Source organism: Nomascus leucogenys, chromosome 10 (genome assembly GCF_006542625.1).
Source record: "Nomascus leucogenys isolate Asia chromosome 10, Asia_NLE_v1, whole genome shotgun sequence".
Taxonomy (NCBI): Eukaryota; Metazoa; Chordata; class Mammalia; order Primates; family Hylobatidae; genus Nomascus; species Nomascus leucogenys.
In genome coordinates this window covers 66,040,326-66,059,536 of record NC_044390.1, presented here as the reverse complement: position 1 = coordinate 66,059,536, position 19,211 = coordinate 66,040,326, and the positions used below count along the sequence as shown (strand labels likewise).

The following is a 19,211-nucleotide window of genomic DNA, read 5'->3' as shown; positions in this document are numbered from 1 at the left end:
TTACCTTTGCTGGTTTTGCTGTGTATGTTTTCACAGTAATAAGTGGTTGCCATGAATATGATTATAGACTGAGTGTTGTGAATTCACCTAGTGAATCACTGCATCTGGGAGTGGTCTCGAGGAGCCCCAGCACAGCTGCCCACATTCATTCACCTGTCTCCCCCTTTCTAACAGACTCTCAGGTGTCCTTGGCTTGTAGCAGCATCACTCCAATCTCTGCCTCCATCTTCACATGGGCTTCTCTTTTCCCTGTGTGTTTCTTCTCTGTGTGTCTCACGATTGTTGGGAAAAAGGCTTATGGGGTGCTGGCATAAACCGGCCATAACAATATGGGACAATAAGTTGTGGAAAGTCACAGGAGGCCTCTGAGGAGGAAAGCCTCCTTATTACCATCACGTTCTCATGACCAGAGCATGACCTGCTCTCTTATTTATAAACACTGTGCTTAAGGAGAAAGACACTCCTTTGAAGCATTAGAAAGTGGCCAGATATGCCGGCTCCTAGTTAAGCCCACTCCCATATGACTCCCCACATTCAGAGTGTTGTTTTATTGCCCTGGGATGTAAAGACTTGCGGACACCTGACAAAGGGATGCTTAGATGTATTGCTTGGCCTTGACTTCAGGAGACTTTACAGCAGCAGAGACGGCATCTGGGCCCGGAGGGAATGTGTCACCAAATGAACTTGATTTTTACTTCCTAGGTCCTGGCTCCCCAGAAGCAAGAGAGTTCAAGTGAAGGAAGGAGGAGGTTCCTGGATGTGGATGTCATCATTTCTGGGGACACTCTCAAATGGAGGCTCAGATTTCTTAGCCAAAATTTAGGGAGGATCCAGAAGAAACCAAAGATGACGCATCCCAGTTCTTGAGTATTTCCTGAAACAGAAGAAAATGACAAAGGCCCAGGTGACTTTTGGTTTGTTTTATTCTTAACTCGATTCCCTGATGGATTTGTGGAAGTCTGAAGAAATCAGTTCTTTTACATTAAAAGTATAAATTGGAAAAAATGAGCTCTGGGGAGAAACAGACTTAGATTATACCTTTAATCCAGGACAAAGTGGGATCACGAATATTTTGTTCACATAGTTCACATGTGACCGGTGTTGGAATATAATGTGTGACTCTGCCAGAACCTGTTGGCTACATTAAGTATCAACTTGTGTCCAAAATCTTTGGCCACCATCACACCCAGAGAATCATGGTAAGTTACATGATGTGCACTGATTCTGAGGAGAATGCGGGTCCCTTCCTCAGGGGATGTCAGTATTTCATGGCACTTAAATCTTGGGAAATTTGTTTGATGCTTTTTGCTAGAGGTGACAAGATAGACTTTTTGTACTTAATAGCATTTTTCCAAAAGATACACAAGCAAGTTTTGTGTGGCTGTTTCTACATGATTATTCTGAGTCCTCTATGGGACTATACCAAGTAGAGTTTAATGAACACAGTTTTTCAGGAGCTCACAGCACTGCGGCCTATATACCCAACCTTGTTGCAGTCTGTGTTTATCTGTGATTAAACCTAATTGCCTAAAAAATGCAAGGTTTGGGTTGGGCGCTGTGGCTCACGCTTGTAATCCCAGCACTTTGGGAGGCCGAGGCGGGCGGATCACGAGGTCAGGAGATCGAGACCACAGTGAAACCCCGTCTCTACTAAAAATACAAAAAATTAGCCGGGCGTGGTGGCGGGCGCCTGTAGTCCCAGCTACTCGGAGAGGCTGAGGCAGGAGAATGGCATGAACCCGGGAGGCGGAGCTTGCAGTGAGCCGAGACTGTGCCACTGCACTCCAGCCTGGGCGACAGAGCGAGACTCCGTCTCAAAAAAAAAAAAAAAAAAAAAAAAAAAATGCAAGGTTTGCTTTCAAAGGAGCTCCATGAACAGGTCACTAAACTGGCATTTAAGTACAGATTTGACCATAGGGAGTTGAAAGTTCTCTTTGGCAATGGCTTGGGTTGTTGAGATCCACAGTTTGCTTTAGAATGTCATGCTGTCTTAGAAAATACAGAGCCCTTCCCTGTGTTCAAATCCAGTTATTAACCTCTCACCTCTTTTAATGCCTTAACTTAAAAAAATCATGCAAATGACTCATTATGGTTTTACATGTATATATATTTGGTCTCTGTCTCTGGTTCTTGGCACAGAGTTCCTAAAACCTTTGGAATTTCCTGAGTGATAGGAGTGTGTTTTGTTCTTCATAACCAGCCCATTTCAACCACACCTGAGTTTATGGTAATGAGGTGGCTCAGGATGGGCTCCTAGACAACGTCAGGATGGGGCTGGTTGCCAGAAAGACCAAGCCTTGATTACAGAGTTGGGACTTTCAGTCCCACCCCCAACCTCCAGATTCTGCCACCAATGGTTGATGATTTCTTTTTTTTTTTTTTTTTTTTTTATATTTTTTTTTTTTTTTAGTAGAGACAGGGTTTCACTATGTTGGCCAGGATGGTCTCAATCTCTTGACCTCATGATCCACCCACCTCAGCCTCCCAAAGTGTTGGGATTACAGGCATGAGCCACGATGCCCAGCCATGGTTGATGATTTAATCATGCCCACATCATAGAATCTCCATAAAAACCCCCATGGGGTTTGGAGATCACATGTGGAAGTGGGGGGTGGGTGAAGGGTGCACTATAATTCCACGGGAACAGAGGCTCCTGTGCTTGGCACCCTTTGGACCTTGACTTCTGTACCTCTTCACCTGGCTGTCATTTGTATCCTATATAATAAACTGTAATTGTTTGACATTTTCCTGAGTTCTGTGAGTCATTCTAGCAAATTATCAAACCTGAGCAGGGAGGTTGTGGCAACCCCCAGTTGTGGTCAAGTTGGACAGAAGTGCGATAATGTGGGGACCCCAGAGTGGCACATGATGTAAGGTCAGTCTTGTGGGACCAAGCCCTTAAACCTGCAGAGTCTGATGATAACCCTCAGCGGTTAGTGTTAGCATAGCATTGAACTCTAGGATACCCAGTTGGCATCAGAGAAAGTGTTGCTGGAGAAGACACTGTGTATTTGGTGTCAGAAAGAACCACAGATTCATAGATAGTTTTTTTTTTTTTTTTTTTTGAGACAGAGCCTTATTTTGTTGCCCAGGCTGGACTGCAGTGGCGTGATCTCCACTCACTGCAACCTCTGCCTCCTGGGTTCAAGTGATTCTCATGCTTCATCTAGGCACCACCATGCCCAGCTAATTTTTGTATTTTTAGTAGAGATCAGGTTTCGCCATGTTGGTCAGGCTGGTCTCAAACTCCTGACCTCGGGTGATCCGTCCACCTTCGCCTCCCAAAGTGCTGGGTTTACAGGCATGAGACATCATGCCTGGCCTCATGGATAGATTTTCAATGTGAAAGACTCAAGTTAAATAGTATGCATAGTGCGAAAACAAAGTTCCCCCTCTGTATACTTTTTTTCCTAATTCCCTAGTATGTCACTAACAAATGCTTGTCTTCCTGTTCTAGGGATTTACCTGTGAGGACATCTATGTCTGCATGCATGTGTATGTGTGCATATACACGCGTTTGTATACATATACGTGTATCTATGCATGTCAATGCTTACATGTATGATGGCTTATTTTTTATGGCCACTGCGTAGTTTGTTGTTTTGCTAAATATCACGGTATAGTTTACATGAAGGGGATCATGCTAGATTATTCTGCACGTACTATATCACTATAGCATATAGTTCAGGGTTGCAAGTAGGTGCTGAAAAACACTGCAGATGTTCTCATGTTAGCAAGGGGATTTAATGGCTGCATATTACAGAAACTTACGATTTGTTGGATTAATGGGTGGCTGCACGGTTATTATAAAATATAGAATATTTTACTATGACTTTGCTTCTTTCACAGTATATTGAAAAAAACTAGGAATACAGTTTATTTGTGAACTTGTATGATGAGTTTGTACGGCAAGGGTCCACTTATATCCAAACTTGAATCAAAAATATAGTATTCTCAGGATGTGAAACTCACTTATACAGAGTGACATAAGCAGATTCCACCAGGCCAACTGTGGGTCATGAGTATGCACAATTTCAGTATATGCAGGGCATCCTGAAACCATTCCATTGAGTATACCAAGGGACAACTGTACAGGTGCAGCTTATATGGTGAAAATGGGCAGAACAACTTCATATTTCTTCCATGTCAATAAAAGAGAAACACTTCATATTAAGCAGGACTGTGTTATTACAGGAATCACTGACCCTGAAGGATGTGGCTGTGGACTTCACCCGGGAGGAGTGGCAGCTCCTGGGCCCTGCTCAGAAGCATCTGTACCGGGATGTGATGTTGGAGAACTACAGCAACCTTGTGTCAGTGGGTGAGGACAGCTGCCCTGTGTCACTCAGAGGGTGCCCAGTCAGTGGCCTTTGCTTTCTCAGCTTCTGGAAGCTTTGGATGTCTGCTGTGCTCCCAAATGGCAGATCCTCAGGCCAGTCTCTGGTCCCAGAGGAAGAGGCATAATCTTCCTTCATCTTAGAAAAAAAGTCTTTAATTTGCTAACACGCAAATTATGCAGTCCCTAACATGTACCTTTCTCCTGTCATCAGAGCCACGTAGTGCAATTCAGTGAGCCTAAGTCTTCTCCCATTTCCCACAAACAGGGTATCAAGCCAGCAAACCTGATGCCCTCATCGAGTTAGAACAAGGAGAACCACTGTGGACATTAGAAGATGAAATCCACAGTCCAACCCATCCAGGTAAGTGAGAGAGAACCAGCAAGAGGGGAAGGCAGTGGAAGTCACATTCTGGTCGTTTAGAGAAGGCATGACAGTTGTGAAAATGTCTAGGGAGACAGAAACAGCTGCCACATCTCCTTCTCCTCATAGGATACAAGAGCTCTTTTTCTTATAGGAATTCAGAGAAACATACATACCCCTTTATCTCTTCTTGGAACTGATCCCTATTCATTTCTTCTTAGATGTTGAGTTGTTTCCCCTAAGTTCTTCTTGCTTGGATTTTCACATCTTCCCATTCTTCTTCATCACTTGTCAGAGGATCATTTTGTGTTTCTGAGGCAAAAACAACAAACTGTTTTTTTTTCTCTGTCACATAGTCACTCAATACAGCATTTATGCCACTGGATATATAGGGGTTGTTTTCTCACACCCCAGGCAGTTCTCCAGCAGACATCAGCTGGGTGTCCTCTATTTCAAATCAGCTCTGACACTATCTACCTGATACGGCATCAGATCCCACAGGTTAAGTGTTCAGTCCAAGACTGTCTCCCACTTCAGATGCCAGTGGCAAGTCCCAGGTTGTCACCTCAGCTTCTGACCAACCAGCTGTAAAGTAGGGGTTCCCAAGACCCTCTCCTTAAGTTTGATTGATTTGCTAGAACAGCATTTACATGTATATGAGTGTGTGTATATATATGTGTATATGTGTGTGTGTGTGTATACATTTATATATATACTTTATATATCTATATCTATATATACATTTATATGAGAGAGAGAGAGAGCACCATAAGCATTGTGTAGAGTTGCTGATTCATCAAGTGAGATAAGAACTGCGGCATAGGAGGCCGGGCATGGTGGCTCACACCTGTAATCCCAGCACTTTGGGAGGCTGAGGTGGGCAGATCACGAGGTCAGGAGTTCGAGACCAGCTTGGCCAACATGGTGAAACCCCGTCTCTACTAAAAATACAAAAATTAGCTGGGCACGGTGACATGTGCCTGTAGTCCCAGCTATTCGGGAGGCTGAGGCAGGAGAATCACTTGAACCTGGGAGGTGGAGGTTGCAGTGAGCTGAGATTGCGCCATTTCACTCCAGCCTGGGTGACAGAGTGAGACTCCATTTCAAAAAACAAAAAAACAAAAAAACAAAAAAAAAACTGAGGCATAGGTATGTGGTTATGGTTTGTTTTTCACATTCTGACAGTATGTATTTTTCACCTTGAATTTTCTTTTCATGAAATGGTTTTTAATACACTACAATATAATGGTATCTTTCATCTCTAAATTCCCATTCTACTTTGCATCCCAATCACACATAAGCCACTCCCATAGATACCACATCAGTGTGATTTGGTAGTGCTTGAGGTTCCTTTGCTACTCTGGAGTCAAGGGCCTGGTTTTCATTCTTCCTCATGTAAGACTGAAATACATCTTGGTCATTCATGCATATCTTCATCAAAAGACAGATCAGCCAGGCTGAAGAGAGGTCATACTTTTCCATCTATTAAGCATTTCTTAAAGGCAAGATCTTTATTAAAGGACTTTTCATGACACTGTCCATACCAAGGCCTCTTGCTCTGCGAGTCTGGTTCTGTTAGAATTGGGTTGGGGGCCTGGGCGTGTCTTTACACGAAGCTCTCTCGGGGGCTGTTTTCATGAGTTGATGAACTGTAGCCATAATACACAGTAGAAGAGACTGAATTTAGTGAGAAACAGAAATGCCTTTCTTGAGCAAAGATTTTGTTAGCAAAAATAGGGCAAATTTTTATGTCATATTTACAAGTTAAACTTTTGAACATGTGAAATGTTTTTGTTACAATTCAGGGCTATACAATGATAAAGTGAATAGTAAATACAGAAAGAATTGTAGGACTTTAGAAGAAATGTAACCTACAGTGGTCTAGACAAGATGGAGAATGACAGACTGATAAAATATCTTATGCAAGAGACATAGCTAGGTATTGAATTAAGATGAAGACAGATGACAAGAAGTTGTAGAACTGCAAATGCAAGGCCACGTGGGGACTGCCAGAAGATTAGCCTGAAGGCCAGGTGCGGTGGCTCATGCCTGTAATCCCAGCACTTTGGGAGGCTGAGGTGGGCGGATCACCTGAGGTCAGGAGTTTGAGACCAGTCTGGCCAGCGTGGTGAAACCCCATCTCTACATAAAATACAAAAAATTAGCCAGGCGTGGTGGCACACGCCTGTAATCCCAGCTGCTCGGGAGGCTGAGGCAGGAGAATTGCTTGAACCTGGGAGGCAGAGGTTGAAGTGAGCCGAGATCTCACCACTGTACTCCAGCCTGGGTGGCAGAGCAAGACTCCATCTCAAAAAAGAAAACAAGATTAGCCTGAAACTGGTCACATGGAGGCCAATGTTAGAAGATATTTTCTGGGAAGCGGTAAAGTGGGAACTTAAAGTGGAGTGGGTGTGTCATGGTAATTGTAAAACTTTTATTGTTCAACTCCTGCCATGAATTTTCTGTGCCAGTAATTCAAGGTGGTGGTGGAGGTAAAGTTTTGTATTTTTCTAGTTCTAGGTAGAGCTTACCTTTCACCTGGTGGCAGTATTGTAGCAATCATACTGTATAGCTGATGTTCTAAGAAAAACTAAAAGTAAAGCTGCCTCAAGTCTTGATTCAGAAGTAGGGAGGTGGTCCTTGAGGGCTCCCTTCACCAATGCCAACAGAGACATAAGTACAAAATTCAGGAAGTAGAGGCTGTTAGTGGCAAGGTGAGGGATTAGTATATTAGGGACAGCAAAGTGGAAAAAAAAATCCGATATGACATCTGTGCAAGTAGGGCATGATGAAGAAGGTGACAGTTTCCATATTTGGTGCAGTGGCAGAGCTGTGTGGAGAGGACCGAATGTTCTTCTTGCATGTTCTGAAAGTCTACAGGGATTGCCATGTTTCTCTTTCTGTTGGAACATATGAGACTGTATCATAGCCAGGTAGATACAAGGTGTTAACCAAAAAATCGAGGAGGCAAAGAGAAAGTTTATATTCTAACAAAAGATGATTCGCAGATCTGAGTGGTGTGACCTTGAGGAATTGGAAAAAACACACATCACCGAAGAGGGGAAACTCTTTTTTTTTTTTTTTGCCTTGCAGGAGGCTTTTTGCCTTGTAGGATTTGCTTCACATACCTATTCAGTGAGAGATGGGGAGTCTTAAGAATATCTTTATGAGAATCAGCAAATGTGTGCATAGCGAGCAAACATATATGTAACATATAATCCATGTTCATTTTGGAGTGGAGTTTTAACATTAAAATGAGGTGGAATTTGACTGTATGCTAGGAGGTCTTTTACAGGATATAAGAAAAGTCTGCACAGACTCCGGCAGCTGACCAAAACAGCCTCGCTGGTGTTTATCAGGAGAAAGATATTGAGATCAGTCTCCTGTCCAATCATAGCTGCAGTTATGGCCTGTGGAATGCTGTTGGGGGTGAGGGGCATCAGTTAGTCAGCATCTGGTGGTCCGGGAGCTGCAATTGTTTCAATATTGCTTGTCCCAAGGCCAGTGTTTGTTTAGCTGCTACAGAAAAAGAAAAAAACAAAACAAAACAAAAAACACTCGTGGCGGTTAGAACATAGTTTATTCTTTAAATGTAGGGGGTGTGTGACTTAACCCTTACCTGTATGTCCTTAGACCTAGTTTATAATTTGGTATCTTATTGCTACAAAGAGTCTGTTCCATCAGTCTTGTGATCTCTATTTTAACAAAGGTTAGAGTATTGACTGCAGTTTTCTTGGAAACGTGAGATTGGTGCTCTAGGAAAGTTAGTGTGATGATGGTCTACAGAATGGAGAAGGGCATATTTTAGCACCCAACAGTCTAATAGGATTAGGATGAAGTCAAAGGCTGTGTATCCAACATTCTAACTTGCCTTTCTGGGATATTTATTCTACTATCTATGTCTGCTGTTTCCCTACTCAGGATTATTCTTTTTTTAATCAAAAAAAAAGTTTTTGTAGAGACAGAGTCTCCCTATTGTAGCCCAGGCTGGTCTCAAACTCCTGGGCTCAAGCGATCCTCCCACCTCAGCCTCCCAAAGCGCTGGGATTACAGGCATGAGCCACTGTGCCTGGCTGGCAATTTTTTTTTTTTTTTGAGATGGAGTCTTGCTCTGTTGTCAGGCTGGAGTGCAGTGGCGCGATCTTGGCTTGCTACAACCTCTGTCTCCCAGGTTCAAGCAATTCTCCTGCCTCAACTTCCCAAGTAGCTGGGACTACAGGTGCATGTCACCACGCCCAGCCAATTTTTTTGTATTTTTAGTAGAGACGGGGTTTCACCATGTTGGCCAGGATGGTCTTGATCTCTTGACCTCGTGATCCACCCGCCTTGGCCTCTCAAAGTGCTGGATTACAGGCATAAGCCACCGCATCCGGCTGGCAAATTTTATCTTATGTGTATTTAACTACAATTCTTAGAAGTTTTTTAACAGATAGGGAACATTTATACTTGGAATTCCTTCCATGTTGGTATCATATGGTTTCCAGTAAAAAGCCAGCCAACCCCAAGGCATCTTTGAAGCAGTTTTATTCCGTGTGATGATCATGGAAGGATTTATTGTTCTCTCTTAGAAATTGAGAAAGCTGATGATCATCTGCAGCAGCACTTGCAAAACCAAAAAATACTGAAGAGGATGGGACAACGCTATGAACATGGAAGAACTTTGAAATCATATTTAGCTTTAACCAACCAGAGCAGAAGATACAACAGAAAGGAGCCTGCTGAGTTTAATGGAGATGGAGCTTTTCTCCATGATAATCATGAACAAATGCCTATGGAAATTGAATTCCCTGAAAGTAGAAAACCCATCAGCACCAAGTCACGATTCCTTAAACATCAGCAAACACACAACATAGAGAAAGCCCATGAATGCACTGACTGTGGGAAAGCTTTCCGCAAGAAGTCTCAGCTCACTGAGCATAAGAGAATTCATACAGGAAAGAAACCCCACGGGTGTAGCTTGTGTGGGAAAACCTTCTACAAGAAGTACAGGCTCACTGAACATGAGAGAGCTCACAAAGGAGAGAAACCACACGGGTGCAGTGAATGTGGGAAAGCCTTCCCCAGGAAATCTCAGCTTACTGAACATCAAAGGATTCACACGGGAAATAAGCCCCATCAATGCAGCGAATGTGGGAAAGCTTTCTCCAGAAAATCACTGCTCATTGTACATCAGCGAACTCATACAGGAGAGAAACCTCATACATGCAGTGAATGTGGAAAAGGCTTCATTCAGAAGGGCAATCTCATTATACATCAACGAACTCACACTGGAGAGAAACCTTATGGATGTGTTGACTGTGGTAAGGCCTTCAGCCAGAAGTCTTGCCTTGTAGCACATCAGAGATATCATACGGGAAAGACTCCCTTTGTATGTCCTGAATGTGGGCAACCCTGTTCACAGAAGTCAGGACTCATTAGACATCAGAAAATTCACTCAGGAGAGAAACCTTATAAATGCAGTGACTGTGGGAAAGCCTTCATTACAAAGACAATGCTCATTGTACATCACAGAACTCACACGGGAGAGAGACCCTATGGCTGTGATGAGTGTGGGAAAGCTTACTTCTATATGTCTTGCCTTGTTAAACATAAGAGAATGCACTCAAGGGAGAAACGGGGGGATTCAGTGAAGGTGCACAATCCTTCCACAGCAAGTCACAGCTTAAGTCCTAGTGAACACATGCAGGGGAAAAGACCTGTTAATATGGCAACTGTGCAGATACCTTCTGTGACCCCGCACATGCCATTTAACATCAGCGGGCTCCAAGCAGATAGGAACATAGTCCTTGTGGGACAGCCACTTGCCAGATGTGTACCCTCAGGAGATAATAGAAGCTTTGCACAAGACAGAAGGCTTACAAATGCAGTGAATGTGGTTGTGCCTTCAGTCATCAATTACATCTTCTTTTATGTTACAAACACATAATTTAAAACTACATTAAATGCGGAAAAGCCTTGAGCAAAAGTATCTAGTTGATTATCTGGTCAAGTCCTTCTTCATAAGATTTCAAGCTTATGTTTCAATATAAAGCTTGAAATCATGTGAATGCAGATACTAGGAAAGCCTCTTTTGGAAGGGGGACCCTATTATTGGTGATCACCATGGCAACAGTGAGCTCATAGTGAGTAGAAATACAGTGGTGGTGGGAGAGCCTTTGTCCTTTAGAGGTGTCAGTACACGCTGGAGAAAAACTCCTGGAAGGTAGTGAATGTGGCAGCATTTTCAGTGGTACATTCTGCCACATCCTTTAGCAGGTGAAATCATACAGAAATAAAACACTGTGAACCCACTACTGTAAAGTGCCTTTAACAAAATATTAAAGTAGTCTTGAAACAAAGAAGCCCTGTGGAAATGAGGACTGTTTGAGAGCTTTCTGTTCCATTCCTGACCTCATCATATGTCAGATAATATACCTGATGTCTATTTTTAGACAGAATATCTTGAACTATTACTATTTACTGTGTTAATTATTCCATAAGTTAAAGGAGATGGTGTCTGCACCACATCACTGGTTAAGGTTATAACATTGAGGGAGGAAAAAAGGAAAAATTAATTGGGCAGACAGCTAAAGCTGGTCTCTGGCAAAATTCTTTTAAAGAGAAAGACAGCCTGAAAAATCAAGCACAGGCACAAACAGAGCAGAGTGGGGAAAACTCCAGCAGCAGCTGCACTGATAAGAAAGTAAGGCCCAGCATAGAAGCCTTTTATTCTTTGTGTGATTAGCGGGCTCCCAGGAAAAAGTTTCCTCCCCTTTTCAGGCATGTACATGGTGGGCTCCATGGGAGCTTGCAGGGGGAGTGAGGAGTCTTACTTAAAACAGACCCATAGTTACACAAACAGGAGAAGCTATGCTTTGTGCTTGCCTAAAGAGAGCCACACAGATAGGGGGAGTTGCACAGACAGCTTCACAGATAAGTTACACAAACAGCTACAGAGATGAGTTTCATATAAAAGCTTTTGAATTCAATTGTAAAAATGACAACCCATTCAGGCTCCCTTTCTGCTGTGGAAAGCTTTCTTCTTTCACTTATTAAACTTTCACTCCAACCTCACCCTTTGCATCCATACTCCTTAATTTTCTTGGTTGTGAGACAAAGAACTCTGGGTGATAACTCACAACCAGAGATTGCTACACTGTGGTGCATTGGTGAGACTGTAACAACATTATATTCACTTCTCCCATTTGTGGGTTCCTTTTTTATAATTGTCTATCTTCAGTGCCCACCCAAGATCATATGATGATTAGCTGTTAAATTTCTGACTCTAAATTTAATTAAATATTATTTCAGAAAATGAGTACTTCAAAAAGAAAGGGTAAGGGACAGGACCAAGGAATACCACAGTGCTAGGTTCCCTCCAGTGGTGCCAGAGACAGCTGATCTTTCTAGTCAGGTGTGCAACATTATCAGACATGTCAAGTTTATATAGGATGTGACCTCCCTTCCTGGACTAGGCAACTGAAGCTGAAAGGTTTGGGTCAATCAACAGGGACTGGTATAAACAGACTGGGTTACTACCCCAACTCAGCCCAATCCCTATCCAATAGGTAGGGAACACCTGAGGCCCCAGGAGGGTTAGGGGGAGGGGCACTAATCTGTCAGTATGCTTTTTTCACAATGACAAGGCAGCAGAGACTTGGAAGCATAAAGCTTTCCTTAGGCTCTCCCAAGCTCTGGCCACCAAGAGTAACCTGATGAAGCCCTGCTGGATCTGCCATCCTGATCCTCCTTTCACCAACTAGAGTGACCCTCTCATCCTACCACTGACAAACTATACCAGTATACCTAACACTACAGCGTATACCAGCAGAACTCAAGTTGCTTACTGGCTTACTGAACATGGGAGGGAAGCAGAGGTGCCCTGTTTTAACTTAACCAACTGTGACAAAATGCCACAGCCACAAGTAACAAAACCTTGGTGGGCTGGCACTTTGATGCACCACACTTTTGATTACATGAAGAGTATCCCACTGGTGATGATAGAAAGACTGGAGTGTTGTTAGCCATCTGTGCAGGGGCCTCATGAACAACATCGTGTGGGAGAAACTAAGTTCCTGTAACAGGGTCGAGACTTGGATGGCAAACGCCAATGCCTCCACACTCACGAATAGGTCACTGAACAATAAAATGGAGAAGGGGTGTTGTGTGTACCTGAGAGCTACACCTACATTTTTCTCTGTGGGTGGTCTGGGGATTATACAAATATAGGGTAGGCAATGTCATGCCTGGACAACTGGTGCGTGGTGGGATCCTGCACATTGGGTGTGTTAGGGTTTCCTCTGGATATCACCTCTGAGAATGAAACACACCATTGGGCCAGCAGCCTAAGACTGTATGCACACTAGGCTTACTAGGGACCTGCCAGGAGGTGTACCTGTCTCTGGGTTTATGTCCTAAGATCTTTGTGTCCTAAGATCTTTCGTACCATACATAGGAGTTGGTGCTCATGAAAAATAAGAAACCTGTCCCTGGCCATGGCAGATAGTGCCTCTATAGCCACTGTCATGGCTGCCCAGAAGATATCCCTCAACTCCTTTGGGATGGCTGTTTCAGACAACATAATTACTTTCTTTCAGTCCAACTGAGAGGAGTGGGTGTGATTGCCAACACTTCTTGCTGTACCCGAATAAAAATCTCAGGTATTATTATAACACAAGTAGAGGAGACCTAGAAGCAGGCAGTGGGGCCACTTGAACAACCCTTCTTTGACCTCATTACCGACTTATTACCTAGGTCCCTGAGATGCTGCACTAGGTTACTGCTCCATGCAAGCATGATTATCCTGCTTGACGTAATTGTCCTCCTGGGCCTAGTGAAATGTAAATAGCTATGGCTCAGGGATTCAAATGATCCAAATTGTTGTTTTCAGAATCCTGGGAATATGAACTTGTAAACTCCTAGATAACTAACCAGCTGCAACCTTCCTTGTGGAATGGAACAGCCCCAACATTCTTCCTGGCATCTATCCTCATTTCCTCCCACAGCAGAAGTACTCTCAGGTAAGTATCCTGGTGCCATATGAAAAGAGATCTTTATAGGAGAGTCAACTTTGTCCTGGTATCTCATGATCCACAGAGAGCTGAAGAGGCTGAACAGGATCGGGGAAGACAAAGGGGTTCTAGAAGAGCTGAATCTAGTTGTAAACTGGAATACTGCAGGCCTTTGTCCAATCTGGATGATATTTTCAGAGGCTGATAGGTATAATAATTGAACTGTGGACAGTGGTAATGTCAATAGGCGCTGGCACAAAACTGATGCTAGCTTAAGGCTGAGGTCAAGTCTATTACTGGAAGACTGATACTTGAGGAAGGGCTTGAGGTCATATCACTTAGGCCTGTCAGTAGGTAAACTGTCTTAATTAGGGCAAGTTTAAAAAAAAATCAGTGTATCATGCAAAAACCCTAAGAAACACTTGATGAACATCTCAGCTGTTCTCTTAAAGATTTTGACAAAATATATAAAGATCTTTTATATATTTCAATACAAAGCTTTGCTTGATATATCTCTACACCCAACAAGTTTCCTCAAATGCACATAGGTCACCATATGGTTGGCCATCAAGCAAGTCTAAGTAAATTTCAAAGAATTAAAATCTTACAGAATATTTTTTCTAACTGCAGTGGAATTAACCTATAAACCAATATGAAAATGATTCCTTCTCTATAGAACAATCATATGATTTTTTGGAACTATCAATTCAGAAGATGCTATCAATTCAGAAGAACTATCAATTCAGAAGATGCTGTTTTCTTGTCAGAATGATTGGCTCAATCATTCTCAATAATCTATGAGTCAAAAAAAAATCACAGTGGAGCCCATGAGTTTGAGAGAACGCCTCTTGAGCCCAGAAGTTCTAGACCAGCCTGGGCAACATAGCAAGATCCCATCTCTAAAAGAAAAACAAAGGAAATGGTCTAGTGGTTATAAATTTTTTAATGACCTTATTGGTTAGAGATTCATACTGGGATACTTACAAGTTTTAAGACATGAAGCCTTGGATTTGCTATGAAATTCTCCAGAGTAAAACAAAGGTGGAGGCACAGATGAATATGACTGGCCATGAGTTGATAACCGTTGAACCTGGGTGATGGGCAAATATTAAACTATTTTCTCTATTCTCAATTTCCATTAAAAAAGTTTAAAAGAGTCATCAGGGCCTGATGAGTTCTATCTAATCTTTACAGTACAGATTATTCTAATATTATCTAACATTCACAGGTCACAGAGAAAGAGAAGTCTCTCTACCAAATGTATAAAGCCAGCATTTCCAAACACTAATCAATAGAATAGGGAAAAAAAGATAATTATAGAGATAGATGCTTATTCATTGATTTTCATCCTTCCTTCTTTTCTGATACTTGCATTTATGGTTATAAGTTGCTGCCATTGACTGCTTAGGCTAAATTTAACAAAAGTTTACAGGTAGAAAAATTTCACAGTAGAATATTTAAAAATGTTTTTGATTCTACATTTATAAGACAAATTGGCATTTTCTTGAAAGTCTTTTTCAAGTGATTATACTTGAAAAACACTACATTAAAAAATATAACAATATAGCATCCAAGAAGCCCTCATCTCCTCTCTCCTCTCCAGAGGTAATTATTATCCTAAAACATCATAGATTTGCCTAGTTATCACCTTTATATAAATGAAATCATAAGTACACATTCTTTTGTGGCTGGCTTCTTTTGCTCAATATTTTGTTGGGAAATACATCAAGTTGTTGCATAGCTCATTTCATTGCTGTGTAGTATTCCACTGATGATTATACCCTAGTTTATTTATACATTGAGTCATGTATAAATATTACTATGAGTATCAGTTCTAATACAAAACTTATTATAACATCAAATTGCCGAATTTAAGCTCCTGAGTATAAGGTCTTTAAGTTATAGACTGTAAAATTAGACTGTAACCTTCATGAGGGTAGGAAGCTAATTTGTCTTGTTCACCCTGTATACTAGATGTCTAGAACTTGCCTGTCATAGAGTAGGTACTCAGTACATATTGTTACATTAACTGACAGAATCTCATCCAAAAAAGTAATCTGGTCTTGCTTAACAAAGATTAAAGGCAAAATCAAAAGGATCAAATTATTTCCAAGTAACATAAATGTATCACAGAAAAAGCCTCAAGAATATTTATAGAAATGCAGACATATCCAGCTCCCCACTCCAAGCTAAAGCTGGCAATTTCTGGCACCCATTAAAAAATTAGCATGCATGCATAAAAGTAGAAAAGTGAGAAACATTAAGGGAAAAACGCAATCAAAACAGACCTATAATTGACACAGATACTAGATTGAGCAAACAAGGATATTGTTAGAACTATACACTGTTACTATATTTATTAGTTCAAACTGCTAGAGAAAAGATTGAATGCACTAATATGTAGACGTCCTTGGAGTCCCTGTTTTGGGTTGCCACTTGTAGAGCACCTGATTCTGTCCCTGTTGAGGCGCCACTTGTAGACATCCTTGGAGTCCCTGTTGAGGTGCCACTTGTAACTCGCAGGGACCTAGGGGGACTGAACAAAGAGGGGCAAACATGGGAATAAAAGACAAGAGACAAAAGAGCATGTTTGGAAAAAGGGGTCAGGGGGCACCTTACCTCTAGTGGACAAGAGCCCTGACCTTTACACAGCCCTCTGTATTTATTAGGCAAAAGAGAGCAAGAAAGGGCCGGGGTGATTGTCGGGTAATTGTCAGTTGGCCATTTGGTTCACAGCAGGCTTGCATCCTTTGGACAATAGGCGCTGGATTTCTCAAGCAGATAACTTCAAGGAGCCCTGCGACAGGGAGTGATGTCCCTCAGCAAACCTTTTGGTGGCAGGGCAGTGTGAGTTTGCCCACATCCTGCATTCATGATAAACAGTTTGCTGTTTGATCATATAGCCTCCAGTGGAATGCTGAGTTGGTCATGTCCCATGGGCCTTTGGCTCCCTGCACTAATATGTATAGTAGTGTTTATAAGATATGAAATACATTTTACTTTTTTATATCTTATAAACCTCACTACCCCTCCCACAATATTGTTTTTCATTTACCATCTTGATCATAAGAGTTTGGCTGGAGAGGGGGGCAGTTTTAGAGGTTTCCACTTGGTGTTCCTCACAATGATATCTCTTACTCCGTGGGCCAAGGTAGGGGTTAGCTTTTGTTGTCTTTGTAGTTTAGACTGTATCTCTTGCCTTGTTCAAGTTCACAAATCTTTTTGTGTATACACATATATACATGAAAATGATGTTCGTGCTTTTTATTTTACCCTTCATTATTTCATTTTTTATAGTTCTTGTAGCTGTGTCTTTCAGTTCACTAATCTTTTTTCCACAGTGTTTAATCTGTCATTAATCCCATCCAAAGTATATTTTCTCTCAGAAATTGTAATTTTTAACCTCTAATAATTTGACATGGGTTTTTCTCTTTTATATCTTTCATATCTTTATTTATCATGGTTTTACTTTTAACCTATTTATGCTTTCATATTTAAAGTGGGTGTTTAGTGGGCAACATATAGTTGGGCCTTCTTTTTTATCCAGTTAACAATCTGTGTCTTTTTACTGGGGTATTTAGATCATTTATGTTTAATGTATTTATGTGTTTAGATTTAAATTACTAACTTACTATTTGTTATTTATGCATGTCTTCTTTGTTCTCCTTTTCTTCTTTTTCTGCTTTCCCTTAGAGTAGCTGAGTGTGTTTATTATTACATATTGTCTCCTTTGTTGGCTTATTAACTGTAAATCCTTGTCATTTGATTCCTTTAGATTTTATAGCATACATCATTGTGAGGGATTGCATATTTATGTCTCCTCCAAATTTACATGTTGAAGTCCTCATCCCTAAGGGATGGCATTAGGAAGTGGTACCTTTGGAAGGTAATTGCATCTTGAAAGTGGAACCCTCATGATCAGATTCTGTGTCTTATGAGACAACACAGAAGAGAGTTTGTTTTCACTTTCTCTGTTCTTTGCCATGTGAAGACAGAATGAGATGATCATGCATAAACCAGGAAATGGACTCTCACTGGACACTAGACCTGCCAACACCTTGATTGTGTTTTAGAGTCCAGTTCTAGAGACTCCTCAGCCTCTGGAACTGTGAGAAATGAATGTTTGTTAAGGCACTCAGTCAGTCTATGGTATATTTTTTCTAGTAGCCTGAACTGACTGAAAGAAAATCATGAACTTATCATTCTAACTTCAAGGGCATTATATCTCTTAATATATAATAAAATAATCTTACAGTAGTATATATTTCCTGTGACCAGATCAGTGTCAGTGAAGAGATTGCCTTCTAGATGCTACTGGAATACATATTTGAGGTATGGGTAATCTTGATTTTACATGATAAATCCATTCTGGCATTCCTAACTCCATTTATCTTTGGATACTTTATAATATATGAGGAAATTTCTGGCATTAAACTTCATTTAGTGTAGGCAGATTTTGAGTCCAAGTTTCAGTCAACCAGCCAAGTCAACAGTTAGCACCACTCAATTTAGGTCACACACTGAAATTGCCAGTAGAATGTAATCTCCATGAATGACAGTCTTTGTGCCTGCATTTCCAACTTTTGTATTCCCAGCACGCACAACAGTGTTTGACACATATTAGGCATTTTATAAACATTCGTTGGATAAATGAGTGAATGATCAATCCCTTTAAAGGTTCTCTGAGGCTGGTTGTAAAATTATAGGGAGCAGGTTTGGTGCTAGAATTCACCAGTTAATTGATCAGCGGAGCCTCAGTATTGAACAGAATCATCTCCCCTTCAGAGTTTTGATTTCAGGTAGCTCCCACCTTCCTGGATGTAAAGGCTTATTCTGCTTTTGGCTTTTCCAGGGTGGGAGAGCCCTGTTTTAGTGTTGGTTCCCCACTTTGGTCAGCCGCTGATGAACTGTGTTCTCCATTCTCCACACCAATTATAACCAAAGCTTTAACACGCCATTGTTTTACCCATTCTGTGACTGACTCCTTCCTCTGAGGCTACATCTGATGTACATGTAAAGATACTTCTTAGGCAGTTCTCAAAGGCTGCTTTCTCCAGCCAGAAGCATCCTCAGGATAATAACCCCTCCGATTGTTGCTCAGGTCCCTCCCTCTTGAAATTCCTCTAAGATTGCCGCGCCCACATGGTTTCTTTCCATTCTTCTTAGGATCAAAGTGCCTAAATGTCTGTGACCATTTCTACCCAGCCTGCAGACAGATCAGAGCAGGCTTGAGCCTTTGAGAAACTAAGCAGTTTATGTAGCGCCCCTGGCTAATGTTGCAAAGCCAAGATCCAGCAGCTCACGTGGACTGGAAAAAGGGTGAAACGGGTCGTTTTCAATTGCTTTTCATCGTCAGAGCCTACCTGTCTTAAGGCGCGAAAAGAGGGACTCCGCCTGCTGTAAGGTTGAAATAAGGTTGAAAATGGCTGCTCCCAGCAAGCGTCCCCCGGGCGCAGACATATTGCATCATAAAGGGACGGCCGGTGCCGTATTCCGCGTCTCTGGAAAGACAACGTGTGGC

At 41.8% G+C, this 19,211-nt stretch overlaps 1 protein-coding gene and 1 long non-coding RNA gene across 2 annotated transcripts; one reads left to right on the top strand and one right to left on the bottom strand.

Moving 5' to 3' along the window:
• Window positions 1–533: 533 nt before the first annotated feature.
• On the bottom strand, window positions 534–19,158 carry LOC105740403. The gene is made up of 3 exons (XR_001116438.1): window positions 19,054–19,158; window positions 4,877–5,012; window positions 534–874 (listed from the first exon to the last, which is right to left on the bottom strand). It is a non-coding gene; the product is annotated as an uncharacterized LOC105740403 (long non-coding RNA).
• ZNF649 (zinc finger protein 649) lies at window positions 867–11,485 on the top strand. Its single transcript, XM_030821181.1, has 4 exons — window positions 867–1,199; window positions 4,195–4,321; window positions 4,605–4,700; window positions 9,269–11,485. Exons 1-4 carry the CDS (start codon window positions 1,197–1,199, stop codon window positions 10,624–10,626), a joined length of 1,584 nt encoding a protein of 527 aa, XP_030677041.1. The 5' UTR covers window positions 867–1,196; the 3' UTR covers window positions 10,627–11,485.
• Window positions 19,159–19,211: the final 53 nt, after the last annotated feature.

Bases quoted from the DNA above. Each gene is read 5' to 3' on its own strand.
- ZNF649 (XM_030821181.1), top strand. The intron at 4,322-4,604 runs GTGAGGACAGCT...TCCCACAAACAG, and splicing joins CAGCAACCTTGTGTCAGTGG to GGTATCAAGCCAGCAAACCT. The intron at 4,701-9,268 runs GTAAGTGAGAGA...GTTCTCTCTTAG, and splicing joins CCACAGTCCAACCCATCCAG to AAATTGAGAAAGCTGATGAT.